Source organism: Zootoca vivipara, chromosome Z1 (genome assembly GCF_965207765.1).
Source record: "Zootoca vivipara chromosome Z1, rZooViv2.hap1.1, whole genome shotgun sequence".
Lineage (NCBI taxonomy): Eukaryota > Metazoa > Chordata > Lepidosauria > Squamata > Lacertidae > Zootoca > Zootoca vivipara.
This window is the reverse complement of record NC_142583.1, coordinates 38,411,184-38,431,289: the sequence shown is the minus strand read 5'-3', so window position 1 is coordinate 38,431,289 and position 20,106 is coordinate 38,411,184. Positions and strand designations below refer to the sequence as shown.

General features: G+C 40.4%; 1 protein-coding gene across 2 annotated transcripts in view; it reads right to left on the bottom strand.

Moving 5' to 3' along the window:
- SLC10A7 (solute carrier family 10 member 7) overlaps positions 1 to 20,106 on the bottom strand; it is a 138,239-nt gene that overhangs the window by 45,625 nt on the left and 72,508 nt on the right. For both annotated transcript variants that reach the window (XM_035113913.3, XM_088660288.1), the window contains exon 6: positions 5,840 to 5,875. In XM_035113913.3, the coding sequence (XP_034969804.2) occupies positions 5,840 to 5,875 (36 nt within the window). The remainder of the gene's footprint in view (positions 1 to 5,839; positions 5,876 to 20,106) is intronic.

Here is a 20,106-nt window from a genome sequence, read left to right as displayed (position 1 = left end):
GGCAGGACGTCTGGAACACCTTCAGCATACACCCGGGAATCATGGACTCATAACTGGGCTTTATGAGCACCAAATCAGCAGTGAACAGCAGAAGCATTTGTAGAGGTTTCAAAACATTCCTCATTTATTTCTATTAACTACTGCATATTTACAGATCTGGCTTTGTGAGTGTTACAGCCTCTCACTTAGCCATCTTGTCTACAGAAGATATTAAACTGCACACAGCACACGGCAGAGAGCAGAGTCAGGACTGAAAAACAACAAAGTAACAATTCCTAACTGTTCCCTCCCAACAGCAGATATCACCAGATTTTCAGAATGGGAGGGGTGAAAATGCTCACAACCTCCCCCTTTTCATTCTGACCATTATGAAAATCTAGCACAAAAGCAATTTCTTTACATATATACCAAGTTGTTCCTTATTAACAGCTTTAGTCAAAGCATCAGCAGGTATTTCTTTCCCTGGCATATATGAGACTTTTACAACTCCCTTCTGAATGCATTCTCTGGCACGGTGCAATTTGATTAGCAAATGTTTTGTTCTTTGCTTGCACCCTTCTGAATGGATTAGTTCTATGCAGGCTTTGTTGTCCTGATAAACTTGAACTGGACAACAAATTTTAACTCTCATATCCTCACATAGTTGCAATAACCACTCTACATTCATGAGAGAAAAATTTAAAGCGTTGAGTTCTGCTTCACATGAACTCATGCTTATTGTTGCCTGTTTCTTACAAGACCAAATCAAATAGGCACTGATTGTACAAATAACACACACCTGAGGTGCTCTTGCCATCAGTTGTATCACTACCAAAACTGGCATCGGCATAGATCTCAAGACCTCCAGATTTTTGGCTAGTAAGCTTCAACCTGTAATGCATAGTGCCTTTTAAATACCTAACTATGCGTTTCAGTGCCTTCCAGTCTTGCACTGTAGGTTGATTTACATATCTGCTGAGCAAATTTACGCTAACAGCAATGTCTGGTCTTGTGCACCTTGCTATAAAACTAAGTTTACCCAAAACACTTCTGAACAATGTAGTGTCAGGAAAAACATTAGCATTAGTATCATGTTGGTACCCTGTGACCATGGGGGTGTCTACAGAATTGGCATCTGTCAGATTTAATTTTTCAATCACATCATTGATCTTACGTGATTGATGCAGCAAAACATCACCTTGCTTATTTCTCTCTACTTCCAGTGAGAGATAATTGCTGACTTCCCCTAGGTCTTTCATATCAAAATGCTTTTGCAGTTTTGCAAGAGTGGTTTTGTAAATATTTGCATCCTTCCAGAAAAACAAAATATCATCCACAAAACAAATGCAGTACAATTTGTGCTGGTTAGATTCTTTAACAAAAACACAAGAATCAGCCTTTCCTTGCTTGAAACCTAAGGAAAACAGCACTTCTGTCAGCTTAGTGTGCCAGCATCGAGCACTTTGTTTTAGACCATACAGGGATTTTTTTAATTTACACACCATTCCCTTTTTTATCTGCACTCCATCTGGCGGTGACATGTAAATACTCTCATTGAGAATTCCGTACAAAAACGCAGTATTTACGTCGTGATGAGATATGGTCATGCCCTCTTCTGCAGCAATTTTCATCAACAGCCTAACTGTCTCAAATTTGACTGTCGGTGAATATGTCTCATGATAGTCCTGATCAGGAACTTGAGAAAAACCACGTGCAACTAATCTGGCTTTATATCTGACCACTTTACCAGTCTGATCAGTCTTGGTTTTGTAAATCCACCTGCTGTCTACAAGTTTCATGCCTGGTTCTGCTGGAACCAATTCCCACGTGTCATTTTGCTTTAGGGAATTCAATTCAGCTTTCATGGCGTTAAGCCAAGGTTCGGCATCTTTTTCAGGTAAATTTTGAACCTCTTTGTAGTTAGTTGGTTCAAAAACTGAGTTTGGATTGCTAGTGGCAGCCATATCTGAAATAGCAGCTTTAGCAAATTCTTTAGAAAATCGTTTAGGTGCTTGTCCCTTGGTAGTTCTCTCAGATCTACGCAATACTCTGGGATCCTCTGGGTCTGGTTCCTCCTCCTTGGGAGAATGGTGACCTGTATCTGGCAAAGATTCTACCTCTAGATCAGTGTCAGACCCATCTGATTTCTTAAAAGAGGTCTTTTCATTCTGATCATCTGTATCAGTGTCAGAATCTGTGCTACCATCAGCATCAATTACAGGTTTTGCCTCTTTGTTAATTGGTTTCACCACCTCATCATCTGAAATGGGATGACATTGAAAAATGCCAACTTTGTCCCATTTTGGATTACAATCCATGCTTCTGGTCAGCCTAATTGTGTTTGTGTCTGTCATCAGCACACGATAAGAACCTTTTTCATAACCTAGAAAAATGCCATGTTGACCAGATTTGCTCAGTTTGTCACCTTGCAGAGTGTGCACCCAAACTTCAGAACCGAAAATTTTTAAATGTTTTACAAACGGTTTCCTTTTGAACAGCATTTCGTATGGGGTGCAATCAATGGCTGATTGATATCTGCGGTTGTAAATATAGGTGAAACACGATAGAGCTTCAGCCCAAAAGGGGTTGGGTAGGCCTGAATCATGCAACAGAGTTTTAATTCCTTGTTGCAAGGTCTGGTTTACTCTTTCACATAAACCATTCTGCCATGGAGATCTGGGCGTGGCAGTCATGTGCTCTATGCCCTGTTCTGCAGTAAAGTTTTCAAACTGTTCTGAACAAAATTCTCCACCCCTGTCAGTGAAAAGACAACGTACATGCTCATCGTGAACATTCCTGAGCCATGCACAAAATTTTTGAAACTTAGAGAAGGCTTCAGACTTCTTTTGTAACATATAGACCCAAACATATCTAGAATAGGCATCTATCAGAACCAAAAAATAACATGAGTTTCCTCTAGAGAGCGCTAGAGGTCCAACCAAGTCTGCATGCACAATCTCATAAGGTTTCTTAACCTCCCTCCCAGATTTTGTACCTTTGGGAGCTTGCTTAATTTTGTTCTCTGCACATGAGACACATTTCATATGATAAGGACACTTTTGAACTTTCATGCCCTCAACCATATTTTGCATTTTACCTACTGCCTGGAAATGCAAATGACCAAACAAACGATGATAATCATGAATACAATGGTTATGCAATTTCTCATTCTTATCTACTGATATATTACAGCACGCCTTTTCAGTTTCTTTAGTTGCTCCAGCAGCTGTACCTGTAACAAAAGGCAATACATATAAACCATCAACACACTTAGCATAAAGAATGAGTTTGTTGTCTCGAAGAATTTCACACCGAGAGTTTGCAAACACCACTTTAAATCCTTGAGCGTCTAGCTGAGAAACACTCAAGAGATTATCCTGCAAATGAGGAGCATACATAACATTTTTAACTGTTGCATTAAGGCTCTGCAAAGAAACCGTTCCCTGAGCCAAACTTTTAATAGTCGTTCCATCCGCTTGATGAATTGCTCCTCCCTGTTTCTCAAGATGAAGAAAGAGATTTTTATCATTGGCCACGTGCCTTGTGGCTCCTGAGTCGACAACAAAAACAGAACGTGTGAGTTGATTAGAACTGCGTGAAATCAAAGCCTTTGATGCAGCTGGCCCTTGGGGTTTTCGGCCTCCTCCCCCTTTGCCTTTGAAGTTGCCCTTCTTCTTTGAAGAGTTTTTACACTGATTTTTAAAATGGCCGACCTCTCCGCAAGAAAAACAGCGGCGCATTTTAAGAGCTTTTGCAACACTTTCACTTTCCCCTGTTGAAGGCTTGTAGGCATTTCCAACAGCCTTGTCCCTGCTTTCTCTAGCAGTCTGTCTGCGATCCCACTCATTCAAGAGCACGCTAGACACATAATCTTCTGTTAGACGGTCATTGGGCAAAGACGACAATTGAGCAGCTACAGCATCATAAGATTCATCCAAACTGTTTATGATAAGCATTGCAAAAACAGCTTCTGAAATATTTAAGTCTCGCTGGACAAGATCCTGTCTGAGACGTTTTAATTGGGCTAGATGGCTGGGCAAATCACCATCTTTCTGCAATTCCAGCCTACACAGCTTTTTAAAGAAAAGCACACTGGATCCTGCATTTTGTCTTAGATGCATATCTCGAAGTTTATTCCAAACAGCCCGTGCAGTCTGCTGGTTCTCCAAGTTGACCAACAACTGGTCCTGGACACTCAGAATAATTGTCCCCCTGGCTCTCATGTCTGCCTCATGCCACGCTGGCCATCCATCATCATCCTCATTGGGGGGGTCATCTTCTATAGTATGGTAAAGCTTTTCCCTTTGTAAAAGTGCTTTCATTTTGACCTGCCATGTAGGATAGGTCTCTGGTGTAAGGAGAGGAAAAGATAGAGACATCTGGCCAGAATGTGCAGAAGCCATGCCTGTGTTTAGTTAACAGCAAGACACTTCCCTTCATGCACCCCAAATACTCTTGACTCTCTCAGCAACTTCTCTCCCCACTCAGCACAATTAACAGGCAAACTGGAAAAGCGTCTCTGCTGTCTTCCTGGCAGCCAGCAACATACCTTTCTGTAAATCAAACAGCAGCTTGAAAAACAGCTTCAGCTCACAGCTCAACTCCGATGTGCAGCATCAGATGGAAATGGATCAGAAACATCCAATTATCCAACCATCAATAGCCATCTGCAACCACCAGTCTGCTACCAGCAACCATCCGCCTGCTACCATATGTGGGTAAATGCCAGGATCTGTCCAGGTCTTCTTAGGCCCCTATGCCTGGGCAGGACGTCTGGAACACCTTCAGCATACACCCGGGAATCATGGACTCATAACTGGGCTTTATGAGCACCAAATCAGCAGTGAACAGCAGAAGCATTTGTAGAGGTTTCAAAACATTCCTCATTTATTTCTATTAACTACTGCATATTTACAGATCTGGCTTTGTGAGTGTTACAGCCTCTCACTTAGCCATCTTGTCTACAGAAGATATTAAACTGCACACAGCACACGGCAGAGAGCAGAGTCAGGACTGAAAAACAACAAAGTAACAATTCCTAACTGTTCCCTCCCAACAGCAGATATCACCAGATTTTCAGAATGGGAGGGGTGAAAATGCTCACAGCTATCACAGGCATTATTTCTAAGTGTATTTCAATGAGCAGAATAGAGTGAAAGATTATGAGTCATGGGTGTGTGGAGTGTGTGTGTGTAAGAACTTAAGTTTTCTTTTTGCCTGCTATTTTGTTAACATTGCTAATATTGCTTTATAAATTATAGATAATGTACTGATAATCATATGACTTTTGCTTTAATTGTGATGTCTAGTTTATTTTTTAGTCGTTGCTTTGTTAACAGTGTTATAAAGAAGGTAATTGTTTCACTGATCATTTGTTAATTATTCCATACAATCCATGCTGTATTTATGATGTTTTCTAACATGTTAGTCATGCTGGCCACCATAACATTCTAACATGTTACTGCTATTTACTGTTTGCTAGCTGCTTTGGGATTCATTTGAATGAAAAGCAGCATAGGAGTATAAGAAATCAAATCAAATAAAATCTAGAGCAGATACTGCCTACATAGGAGAAGATAGATCTTCCAGTAAGTTACTTGTCATTTAATGCTACTCCTTGTTTTGGTATCAATGCACCTGCTAACTAAGATGAGCACATGGTGATAACTGCTTCCATGACACATTTTTATATCATTTATATCAACTTAGAAAGTTGTCAAGAACTAGTCATGTGTACTTTGATCATTGGAAATGGTCTGGAACATTCAAAATGGCCCCTTTTCCACATCCAATATACACTACTTAACAGCCAATGTGATGATGATGATGATAGAAAGAGAAGCAATATTAAGATACTCACAAAAAGCAGCAGGAGCAAGGGAGTTATCACAATGCCCTGAAAGAAATCAAGAAGTTGATTAGTTTTACTTCACCACACCAAATATGGAAGCATGAAGACATTAGACACCCCCCTGAAAAACATTTGGGCATCTATTTACAAAGCCACTGCAATGTCACTTTTCTGGTAACACACAACCATGATTTGTGATGCTGAACTGGTATACAACTTTAAAAACACTTCTGTGCCAACAAACAGAAAAGGTTTAGCTTCATATGTAGATGAATGGGAATGGGTGGGAATGATCTATGTTAACTATAATTAAAGGTATAAATCTTTCCACTTTTAAGTCTGACATCTCCCTCTCCCTTTATTTAAAATACATAAAATACAGGTCAAAAGACCCTTCCCACCATTGCTTCCCACTGCCTTAATAATCAGCACCTTCTACAGAGGGGACAGGTGGTTTACTATCCTTGTCTGAGCTGTGGCCCTCTCTCGAGTAAAGTCTGCATCAACTGTGATGAATTAGGTGTCGCGTGATTTTGTAATGTAAACTGATATCCTCTAGGAAGTGAGTGGAGATCTCAGAACTCATTTCACTTGATTAGACTCTGTGTCTCCGTGGTGGGAAGGCAAGTCTTTCATCTAATTTAGTCACATAGGACCACTTCAGCTCTCCACATCCCCCAGGCAAAGGAAGGCAAAAGATTTGTTTTCTTCAGTGACAGCAAAGAGGTTTAAGGCTGATCACTGGGCATAATACAAGATTTTAAGTCTCATGAAGACAAAGCTTAAGACAATGCTTTAGGATTGGGAGATAACATGACAAGCATCATTTTCACAGCAGCAAATGGTAATTCTCACTTCACCCACTCCGTCATACTTCAATACTTATCATAAATTAATAAAACAGCCTGCTACTTAATGCATATTAAGTCACAGATCTTACTTAGCCCTTTCATTAAAAACTAAGGTTATTCCCCCCCCCAAAAATATATCTATTAGGTATAATTTTCTGCATTACAATTTTCTGCATTACAAAAGTATATATGTATATATGTGTGCACATGTGTTTAAACAAAACCCAAAGTGGTCCACAGTCTTTGATCTGGGTTTAAATCCCTGCTCTACCATATTTCCCTGATTTACCTTGACATGTCATTCTCAGTTTTAAGCTCCACACTCGTAAAAGGGAATATTCATGACCTCCATTCACAAGTTTGTTGTGAAGAAGGGTGAGGCAAGGGCTCTACATAAAATGCACATGCTGTTAGCTGCTATGGACCTTTGGGAAAGGGCAGGCTATGAACTGAAATAAAAATAAGAAAAATCTGGATTCCTCACACCAGTTCAAGACACAGGCTTTTCTATTTTAGATCACATATTTATTTGTATTTCATGCCAGAGGCACATAAGAGCCTGTAGGGACCTGGGTTCCTCAGAGAGTCTGCTGGAATGCAGACCTTCTATTTGTGGACATATAGGGGGAAATGCATAGATTAAATAGTCTACCCAGTTGCTCTAGATTTCTCGCCAATGAATGCAAAGGGCACTTGGATAACCATAACATATATAAATGTTTAACACAATTAATAATTGTGCACCCTTATTTATTTCATTGAGAACATTTTTGTCCTACTCTTCTACTAAGTAGCTTAGTGCGATATAAAAAGTTTCTCTTTCCCCCATCTTATCCTCACAACAAGTCAGTGAGACTCAGAGAATGTATCACCTCATGAGCTTCATGGCTGAGTGGGGATTTCAACCTGAGTTTCCCAGTCCCCATTCTGACACTCAAACCATTATAACACACTGGTATACAGATCAGCTAAAATGAAATAGATACAATTTAATAAAATGCTGGCCTTACATTGGTTTTCACCCCAGCCACCATACACTTGCTCAAATTTAAAATGCTTTTTACTTTCACGACAGAAAGTCTGAAGGTGGGATAAAAAGCTAAGATCAGGTGAGCTTCCAGAAAACAGAGGGGAGGAAAGAGGAGGCAGGAGAAAAATTATTTTCAACGTGACACATGTCCAGACAGTTTTTTTCACTCTCTTTCATTGTTTGTGGAGAAAGCACAAAACATCTATATTTCACATGTGTTTGGAAAGAGATTGTTCTTTACAGTAGAAACCACTTTTGAAACATACGTTTTGCCCTTCATTACAATAATTCAACAGATTTTAACTATCTACTTTCTTAATGTCTTTAATGTCATCGTAAGGAAAGGACTGAGGGAGAAGAACTTGTTTCAGTTCTACCAATTTCCAGGCAGCTGGTTTTATTGAAATATTGGCACACACTGAATAATTCCTGCAGGTCTCTGGCATGTGTTGTGGGGGTCATAGGGTGGGGTCAGGCCAGTTATTTATAGGGGCAAATTCTGCTCTGTGATGGAAATTCAGCTGAGCCTAAACAATTACCCAAGGGTCTTACAATATGAGCCTCTTGTCCCATATTTAGAATCTAAGAGGGAAATGGCATTTACTTACTTAAAAGCATTTATAAACAGCTTAATATTTTAAAATCTCTAAGTGGTGTGCAATATAAAAAACAAACAATATCATGAAAACACAGATACAACCAATAAAAAAGCAAAGCAAAAGTAACTAAAAACAAAAACAGGAGTCAGAAATATTCAGACACATAAAACAGGGTCTGAGTTTATGGGTCAGGGAAAGCCTGGGAGAAAATACAGATCTTTACAAGGCGTCTGAAGCTTTTATCAGCAACTTATTGAGCTTTGATGCACATGGAAACATATAGGGGGTAGGCTGATATAGAACAAAGCACATGAAAAAAATTAGGAAGGACCCAAACTAGATATTTTGCTACACATATAATTATATATCAGGAGATTCATTTGATGGTTGCATTTTGTTAAAAATATAAACAAATGTATGCTGAAAGTTGCACAGTGTAACTAAAAACTGCATCTCTTCTGAACTCAAATGCATTGCCTAATGGTCACTGTCCACGCATAAAAGCTTTAAAAGCTCAATATTTTAAGAGGTCATGTTGCTTTGCCTGTTTCCTCAGGAGTCAAGTGAGGAAATAAGTGCTGTTCAGAACTTCTTTAGTACTGTAATACTATAATGAAACGCCTAAATTCTGAAAGCAAATATATGTATCTGTATAGTATGTGAACGATGACCATACAATGCTGGTGCCATTAAGAAATAAGGAAAGAAGGGAGAATCTCATTTCCACCACAGGGCACACATCAGTAAAACAAAACCATTCTCAAAACTTAAACTTGACTGCTCTTCCCTCTACTGTGCTTCTTGTGCAAGTGCTGTCAAACAAGCAGCAGAGATACAGAGATTCTGCCCAAGCATTTCTTTGCAGAGAGAGTACAGCATCTGCCCTTGTGGAGGCAAGGTCACTCAACAGCAGAGTATTCTGAAAGTTAGGGTGGTATCTTTGTAGCTTTGTGTTGCAGCTCGTAATGGAGTCAAAGTTGTAAAGTGATTGCCTTTTACCATTCTGAAGAAAAACTTTCAAGAAATCCATTTACACCTCTGATGTGAAAGACCGACAGAATATATTTCAATGATTTTAGTGGGAAGGAGAAGAAGAGGAAAATTCACAGCCTGACCCAAAATGCTCATACAAAGAATGATTCTGTGTAGAAGCAGTCACATCAGGAACCTGTAAATGCACTTTTCTTTACAGTGAGGATCATCTAACATGTCATTTTTGGGAAAGCCAGTTATGCTTTTCTGAAAGGAAAAGAGGCACCGAGGGATAGGTTTTATTTTCCTACAGAAGATTAAAAACTAACTTCTTATTTCAATTTCGAATATTAACTTGAATAGCAAAGGTTATGCACAATGCCCTAATTATCTGCCAAACCAAATTGCAATGCAAGAACACAATGATTTTTTTTTTAAGCTACAAGAGTTAATTATTAAGGAAGGAATCACTCTGGCTGACTTTTTGCTAAGGGTGTACTTCTTCAGAGACGGAGAATTAAAGCTTAAGATGCCAGTCTTTAAACCATGTATTTTAGAGCTATCTCACTGACGTTTATGGATCTACTACAAGATTGCTCCCGAGTAAGTAGTCTAAAAATTGCAGCCTCTCCAGCTGCAGTCATTCTGTGCCTTTTACAGCCACCTCTCCATCCCTCCCCGGCATCAATGAAAGAGCTGGGGACACCTTCAAATCACTTGTTTTACCCTTACCTTGTATGGTGCTTTCAGCAAGGAAAAAGCCCCTGCTGCCTGCCACTCACTCACTCACTCACTCTGGCTAGCTTTGTAATTGGCTAGCGGCTAGCCTATACTGTACTTTGCTGGCGAGTTCATTTTGTTCTCTCTGGCAGCATCTGATCTTCCCTGAGCAGTCAGAGGACGGGAAATTACCCATTTATCTACTCAGGGAAGATCAGTTGCCACTAGAGAGAACAAGCTAAGCAAGAAGGATATATATCCTTTTCTATTTTAGTATCTTATCCCTTCATGGGACAACTAACTAATTTCCCATGAAACAGTAACATCAGAACAAAAACAAAATAAAAAACCCAGAAATGATTTTCTTTTAAAAGAATATCACTCTAAACACATTTTACAGATAAGAGTACTACTCTGCTCCTCAAAATAGTCATAGTTGCTTTTACCAAATATGTATGCCCTTTTCACCTTGTATCATAAAAGATTTTAAATACTAAATGATTATTTCATTCTCTGTCTTTTTCTCTTCCAATGTTTATGATTTTCAGCATTTCCCATTTTTTTTTACAGATCTGTCCCATGTACCTTCTATTTTCTTTTTGCAAATTCATACTTTAAAACACTTCCAGATCAAGCGAGAAAAAGCATCTAGTTTATTTACATGTGATATAATTTGCAATATTCTTTCGTGATAAATGCGTTTGTGAATTGACAGCCATTAGCTAAATCAGCTCTTCTTAAACTAACATTCAGCTGTTTTGCATTTTTGGCTAAGCACCTGGCTAATAAAAAGTTGAGCTTAATTATATTTTCACAAATGCATGCGACTTCTATATTCCACGTCAATTAAAAATGACAAGTGTGACAAAAGGTAAAAATAAAAAAAGGTTTTTAAAAAGAGTGGTCCCATGTTTGTATTTTAATGACTGGATTATAAAATCATAAATGCAATTGTGAGACAACCTCTACTTTATTAGAAGGGACGTAATCTGCCAGTTTTAATTTTCGATGGTGGGATTATGCCCTGGGCATCCAATCCCAATCGGAAGCTTCATGGTTTTCTTTCCCCTGGGACAGCATCTTTTATGGTCTCTTAAGAGGAGGGATTGGATCATTAACACAGCTAGACACATCATATGCAAAACACAGTAATAACATTAGATGTCAGAAATGGGTAGTGTTTCTACCATTTACAAAATAGTCACCTTGGGAACAATTTCACCTGCCAGACACACACAATGTGCACACACAGTATGTCTGCTAGTAAGTCAGGCAGACCAGACCTCTGGCCCTGCTAAGCCAGCACCAAAGCCAACATTAAGTAGTCATGAACTTGTCCACAAGAATAGCATGAGAAACAAAATCTGATGTACCAGTATGAGCAGGCACTGCCACAGCACCCCTACAAGTTCCACCCACACATTCTGGTACTGCAAACTAATGGCATCCCTACTAGCCATTGTAGAAATGGCACTAATAAACTCACAACAGCAGCAGAAATTCCATGACAACGTTATTCCACCCAGAACATACCACTTTGATACCACAATGCACAAGATTCGGATCAGGAGCCATACATGCAGGATGGATCCACACACTGTATTCAGAGCATAGCACACAACAAGTTCATATTTGTGTTTGCATTAAGACGGAAGCCTTTTTCAAGGGGTGGGGGCACACAAAACAGAAAGCTACACACCACAGAAGGTGGCAGCACAGCATTTATTTATTTATTTGGTATATTTTAATTCTCCATTTCAGTCTCCAAGATGGCTAGTTCGGTGTGAATTTCCAACCCAGGTGAGATGACTCCCAAAGGGCAAATATGATCATATGGGTGCCCCACTGAGAACTGTGTGTTTGGATGGGGAAAGAGAGGGGAAGCAGATCTAGAACCCAGGAATCCCACTGAGTACTATACCACACAACTATAGGAGTAGGAAGAAGAATGATCTGTGGTGCTAGGGCTTTTGTAGTCTCCTAGGGACATGCCCTCTTTGCTCTTCTCCATGCTGATTACTGGACAAGCCATGTAGACAGGACTAGATGGACTCAACAACATGGAGCTCTAGCCTTGGAAAACAGCATAGACACACCACAGGAGATCTTAGGTTCAATCCCTGGCTAGATTCCCAGGAGAAAGAGTTGGGAGGAGACACACATGCACACCTGAAACAGGACAGAGTGCTTGCCAATGGAAGGAACGGTGCAAGGACTAAGATACTCACTCTGCCAACTGTCAGCCTCAGTGAGGCCCAGGTTACCAGCCATTTTGCTCACCCACTTCCACTGCAACCAGCCACACACACACGGACATGCATCTGGTTGCTCACCAGTAGGTGGTGTTTCCTCAGCAGAACATGTCATCCATTTCCTCCTTCAATTCATGCAGCCTGATTTATCATACAACCAATTCCCAGGAGGAAAAGTCAGCAGCACCATGAACTGCAGGGGCCATCCTGCTACCCTTGGTGGTGTTCAAGGGGCAAAACCACGGTCAAGATGCAGTCTCTTAGCCCTAGTGGGGTACTGTAAAGAACCTTCTGCCCTCTCCCATTGTGTGTTCCCTTATGAAGACAGCTGAGTTTGAGGGGAGCAGACTCTATTTGCCAAGTATCAGTAATAACAGCAACACAGGTGAATGAATCATAGCTTTTATTGGCAGCATCATTTCTGGAAATAAGTTCTGACAGCATCATATAGTAATGGGCTAACCAACTTGCTTGTTTTTGTAAGACCTCTGTGCCTTCAAGAGCTGCATGATGGGCACAGGAGCACCACAGGTAGCTTTCTTCATCATGGGATATCCATCACCTATTGTATGTCTTTGAAAACTCTGCAAAGTCACAGGAACTATGCAAGAACAAAATGGAAGCAAGCAGCGGAGCACCTAATTTCCAAGGTTGTGGTCTGATGGCACACGAGACCACGACCTTGCTGAAGCTAAGCCAGTCTGGGTATTGCCAGTGCTTGGTTGGGTGGCTGTCTAGATACCACCTTGCCTTCAATGAAGGAAGAAATGTAGAAGATAAACATAAGAAAATAAGTATAAATAGCTCCCCACAGGTCACTGCTACAGTTGTAGGCCTTTTTGCTTGTGGTTTGCATGGCAATGGGAGGAGGGAGACACTTGCTTCTGTGCATTCTGGTAGCCTTTGGAGAAACACAGGGATAGTGATGAATAATTGGTAGCAGCTGCAACCCAGTGGTTAAAGTACTCAGTAAGGGCTGTTGAAGACTGGTTGAGAAAGGGTACTGCTGCCACTACGTGCTCTTCCATCCCTCATGCCCCATATGCACTCACATCTTTGGTACTCCTCCCAATCTCAAGAGGAGTTCACAATGCAGGTCACTGAGACAATAGTCACCAATTCAACGTATGAAGCTACACTGGAAGTCTTGTCTCCAGTTACTGTTTGCTCTACTCTGGATCCCCTGCCTCTAGTCCTATAACTGAAAACAAAAGCCAACCACTGCCCAGAGTGATAAAATATAGTGTGTCTGGTGTTCACCATCAAATGGATGGTGCGCCATATTCTTTTCATTTGTGCCTGGTGAGGACTTACCTAGGTTTCTTGGTATTCCACAGTATTTATTCGTCCTGTGTACCCTATGCAGGAAACACTGCTGCAAACTGTTGAGTAAATGGAGGGTCATAAAGCCAGCAAACTCTTTACCCACATTATTTATTTATTTGAGTTACATCCCATGTTTACTCCAAGGAACTCAAGGTGGCATACATAGTTCTCCTCCTGCCACATTTTTATCCTCACAACAACCCTGTGAGGTATGTTAGGCTGAGAGTGAGTAGCTCATCCAAGTGAGCCGAGTCGAGATTTTAATCCTGGATGCCCAGGTCCTAGTCTGACAATCTAACCACTATGCCACGTTGGATGACACACTGACACTGTGGAAGTTTATGATAGTGCTCTGCATACCCGTGTCTTTTCTTGGTGGTTTGGCAGGAAGGGATGGAGGATGTGAGGGATACCTGCTTTGAAGTATAGTGTCTCCCCCCCCCCAACCCCAACCCCGCAGTGAGCTATACCTCCTGGCTTCTGTGCCGAGTGCTTTGTTGTTGCAGTGCAAGTTGCAACAATGGAGTTGAAGTTCCTGTTGGGCATTTGTGTTCAAAAGCAGAGTATCTGGAAGGGTTCTGAAAAAACAAGCATCATTCATCTGCCCTTTCACCAACCCCACCCCAGCACCATATCCCCTACCTGTTGCATGCCTGTTTGGGCAAAGTTCCAATTTGTGTGCTCCTTGTGCTTTAGACACGGTAGTAGGGTTATGTGACCCTATGCTGTGTGTCTTGTTAGAGGACACATGAATAATATTTCTTTGCTGGGGCATTTATACTTTTGATAGTGTGCCATGACTGATTTCAGGGTTAGTTGGGCTCCTACACTCTAACGAGGCTGTAGGGATAGAGATAGAAGGACAGTTATCTAGGGCTCTCTACTGACTACAATTACAATATTTTAAGCTTATGCCGCCTCTTTTGAGCTATTCTGTCATCAGGAATGGAAAAGATCATTGACTGGATAAGAGTTATGTCAATGCAGCCTCCCACTGGTACAAGAATAGCATTAAGCCAATGTAATTTCCCCCCAGTAATGTTGTGCTCATTGCCCTATGCTTATCAATTGAGAAGTCCCACTGTGCTCCATAGGACTTCCTTCCAGGTAAATGTGCAGAGCACTGTAGCTTTAGTTGCAATCCTATGCCCTCAGCAAGCATAACCTTATTAGATGAATGATTTGTATGTTACATAGATGTATAGATATGTAATATTTAAAATGTAGTAAATATAACATCAAAGAAGAAAAATATGGGAAGTATGCAGGTTAGAATTTACAAAGTAATCAAATGTTTGGTTTACATAATAAAGGAGAAATGTGTGTACGTGTGTGTGGTGGGTCAGAAGAAGAAAAATGTTGAGCAACAGTTTTTGAGTAAGCATCACTTTTAAAAACCATACATACATATACATGATATTTTATATAATATATCAAACACCCACACATATAGATGTGAGAAACCCTCTCTTCCAGCAGAGGGCATCTTCTACACACTAGAAAAACTTCTCAGTTGAGTGAAGACAATTTTATACACACAGGAAAGAAATGTGTCATTTAAAATAGAAATATGGGTGTCCAAGTGTTGTCCAGTTCTGAAAATAACATTTAACTGTTTCTAAGACAAGGGTCAATACTCCAAGACTCTCTTCTGTGTCGGCAACACTGGAATTAAAGAGAGCCCAAACAAGAGCTTTGGTAGTATTTATACAGAATATCTTATGATGGAATATGCATTTGGAAACATTAAGGTAGTATAGCTTACACGAACAGTTTGAACATAGATCTGAAATTCACACACTGCCTGCAAAGGGAAGGTGCTGCTGTCTAACATGCCATTCACGGTTAGCAAGGAAGGTGGGATGCAGTTCAAACCTGCCATGTACACAGTTCATGCACCTGTTTGGACACACACTTAGAAGGAACTGCCCAGCAGAACATGATTAATGGATTTTGCTGTGGGGACAGGGGCTCTACTAGACTTCTGCAGCTAGATCTGCCTGCGTTATCAAATACTTTAGGTGCTGCAGTGACCTTATGTTGCCAATGGATGTGTAATTTACCCAAAATGTTCTGTTCTTGGGTGCCTTGTGCGGCATGTGTGTCCTGCAGCCAGAGGTGCTGAGCCTCTCCACCACCTCCTCCTCAGCTATAGGGCGGCTGAGAGGTAGAGGGCAGATGTGGAGCTTGCAGGTGCCCAAGCCACCACATCACTCCCAGGAGAGACATGTGGCTTGGGCACACTGCAGGCCCCATGATAAGTGCCGGGCCCCGTGGTGTGGTGCCCAGTGCCAGCCGCATTTCGTTACTTTTGTTGACTGAACTAAAAAGTTTTGTGAGCCCGTTTTTTCTTATTTTTAAAAACTCATATTTTTGTCATTTTGTCACCCCCCTCAGTGATGACACCCGGGCCGGACCGCACCCCCGCTTCCTCCGCCACTGGTTCTGATGGTGATAACATCTACAAAGAAACACAATTCTCTGCTGAGAACTGGCCAATAGTCACATTACCAACTTAAATTGGATTTTTATGTTTTATTTCAATACATTACACATACCTCTTGTACTTTCTCTTTTTCATCCACGTATTCTGTCTCCACCAGCAATGTGGAGAATATTTCAATTCTACCTTGCTTCCCTATACATTTTTTCATGCTTCCTCATACATGCCTATTCAGTCCCTGTTATCTTAGCAAGACACACAATTTGATGTCTATTTCTTGGAGGCCTGGGCTACAAATGCAGCAGAATGAGGCAACAGAAACCTGAGGTGGTAGAGTGGACCATACTACTTCAGACGGTATGTGGGTTGGTATCGTTCTTCTTTTTTCTTTTAAAAAAACCAAAAAAAACCCCGAACAGGCAAGAAGTGGCTAGGCTGGAAAGTTTCCCTTGGTATGCTAGGTTACCTCCCTCACTTACAAGGAGTTCTTGCAAGTTAGTTTTCCCTATCTACAAAATTGAGTGGTACTACCTACTCTAATGCCTCAAGGTTGTATCACCCTGTCCTATAGACATATAGCAACTGACCAGGGATAGTTATGATTCTATGTACCTAAGTTATGGCAGGGATCCAAAGAGCTATTTGGGGGGATAGCTTCCCCCCCCCCCAATTAAACAGACCCTCATGCCATATCACAAATTGCTTTTCAAGCTCCCAGAGTTAAAGCACCATGAAGAGTTACTTTCACCAGTCCAAATTCCCCTTGGGAATGTGGAATGGGCTTGTTTGGAGCCTTGCCAGTGTATTTTCTGAATCACCATTAATCGGGTTATGTTGAGGCCTTGAATGTAATTACTGTCACATTATTTCATAAAATTTATATACCGCTTGATTGTAAAAGAAACTCAAAGAGATTTACAAAAATCATAAAGCTTTGATTATTTTAATATTATTGCTATGGACAATGTGCTTTGAACATGTTCATATAAGCTGATGTACCAGGGTTGTGAGGCTAAAATGCAAGGGACTCTCATCTCTTTTTCTAGAAGCATGGTTCTTATGCTTTACATATGCAACAACCCCACCTGGAAACACAGTGGTACCCCAGCACTACAAATATATGCAGCTTCTGTTGATGATTATTAGGGAGAGCAAAAGTTCCTACTAAACAATTTTATAGAAAATATGCAGAATATTTCCCTTGACATTCTCTGTGTTGGTCAACCCTTATCTTCCACAGTCTCTGTTGAGCTGAATGCTTTGGGAAACAAATTTACCTGACGATACATGCTTATTACTGAGTTGTTGGGTCTGAATTTGCATTTATTGTTCCTATTTATTTTGGTTGTCTTCATGCTGACAAATTTGATAAATATTTTTTTAAGTGCTTGCAGATACACACTATGTATATAGGCCAATTTTCAGGATTTCAATGATCCAAGTAACTATTTGGGCATTTTAAAATTTAAGTCCCAAGCCCCCTTAGGTCTAGAGTAATATGAAGGGACATAAACAATTCTAAACACACAGAAGTTTCTGTTGATAAATTGCTAAATACAAAAATCCTATAAATCTGGATATGGGACAGTCTGATACTGGGTGTTCCTCATTATTTTCTATTTCAGCATATATAGACAAAGAATTGTACATTTTGAGGACTGTACCACAGCAGTGCTAAATCATATCACCAGACTGAGATACATGAGTATTTTTTATTGTTTTCTGGGATAATATTTTCGACTGGGATGCTGTGTGTGCTAATTTAGTTTAACTTCCATGAAACAGTCCAATTAATTGAGTGGTATGGCATTCTTCGGAATAGAAAATTATGTCAAAATGAAATGATCTTCTACACTAGATGGTGCTGTGCCACTTTCCAGGGGGGGAAACTGCTACAGTACTTAAAAGGAAGTTTTATTATGCTGTTGATTCTACAGTCTGAAATTTACATTAGGATGTTAAGCCATTTCCAAATGGTGACAAAGGCAATACAAGAAATGAAAATAACGCACCATGGCACAGACAATTAATGTTGGCAGACACTCCTTTTCTAGAAAGTGAAATATAACCCACTTCCAGAATGGCTTCTCATCACTATTTCCAAACCAGAGTAAACAGTTTTCATAGTCAGTCATCATATTCAATTTCATTTCTAATTTAAAACTAAAAGGGCTTTACTTTTTATCTCTATCTAATAAAATGAAGGCTATTGCAAGAATTAGGGGAGACATTTTTATCAAAAGAAATATAATTTTTCATGTTTGCATACATTACAGGGCGAAATCACACATGAAACTTCTTGCCTATAAACCATTCTGCTTTTTTAAAGAAAATCTTAGCAATGTAAGCATGTTATATAGGAAAATGTGCATGACATTTGTACAGTGGAACCTCGGTTTATGAACACCTCGGTTTACGAACGCTTTACGGTTTACGGACCCATCTGGAACGGATTAATCCACTTTCCATTACTTTCAATGGGAAAGTTTGCTTCAGTTTATGAACGCTTCAGTTTATGAACAGACTTCCGGAACCAATTGTGTTCATAAACAGAGGTACCACTGTATATTGAAATTATTGATGCATATTAGCACAATCAAGCCAAAATTGATACTCCCATTGATTTATGAGGCAATCCCTACACTAGAGATCTGTATGAGTGGCTACAAGATTCAGTAGACCACCACAGATACGTCACTGGAACATGCTACCTATAGACCGGTTCTGTTGAAGACACGCTGAGGGAATGGCCAAAATGGCTGGGAGAGAATCATGGAATGGAGGCAGGTGGCTCTGGGGAGGAGTACACACATGCTATATCCCTTCAATTCACAGTCACGCCCTGTTGTGCAGCTCTGCACTACTGACTGGTTTCAATGGGAGGGATTTTTTATTTTTATTTAAACCACCTTCCTCTGTATGAATGACCACCTCACCTGTATTGCCAAGACAGAGCATAGGATATGATGCAACTGAATACACCATTACAGTACATCACCATTAGTACAGTCCACAGTGTAAACAAAATGTATATGACAGGAAGATGGCAAAGCCCTTATTGGCCTCGCTCCAGTATACCTAAAGGAGTTTCTCCACCCCCATATTTCTGCCCTGCCACTGAGGTCCAGCGCCGAGGGCCTTCTGGCGGTTCCCTCGTGGTGAGAAGTCAAGTTTCAGGGAACCAGGCAGAGGGCCTTCTCGGTAGTGGTGCCCGCCCTGTGGAATGCCCTCCCATCAGATGTCAAAGAGAAAAACAGCTACCAGATTTTTAGAAGACATCTGAAGGCAGCCCTGTTTAGGGAGGCTTTTAATCTTTAATCGATTATTTTATTCTTCTGTTGGAAGCCGCTGAGAGTGGCTGGGGTATAAATAATTATTTATTTATTTATTTATTTATTTATTTATTATTACGGTCACAGACCAGTTCCAGCCCACATACAGTATCAAGGAAATCATAAAACACGATAGGAATACATTTGAATTTGCAATCAAATATAACAGGGACAATACAGATATGACAACAATTATAAAAATATATAAATTAAAACTTAGTTACTAAAATACAACCTAAAATTATCGTTTAAGGCCTTAATCATTGTGATAGCACCATTTGTTCCCTGCATTTTATGGCAGTCACACAGAATTTGGCTACTCTTAATGTGATCTCAGGATCCTTGTCCTCTACCAGGGATTTTAGACATCGAAGTTCGGATTCATTTGGAGATTTTTGCAAAGCAGGGGAAATGAATACTGAGCGTCAGAGGATGACCTCCAAACCATCCTAAATACCTTTGCAGAAGCTTACGAAAAGCTTGGCCTATCACTCAACAGCCAAAAAACCAAAGTGCTGCACCAACAACTACAAAATAACCCCTCTGCAGCGCTACAAATCCAACTCAGTGGTGTAACGTTGGAAAATGTTGATCACTTCTCCTACCTAGGCAGTTACCTTTACACAAGGGCCAACATTGATGCCGAAATCCAGCATTGCCTGAGCTTTGCAAGTGCAGCTTTCTCCTGATTGAAGTGCAGAGTGTTTGAGGACCGGGACATTCGCAGGGAAACCAAAGTGCTTCTTTACAA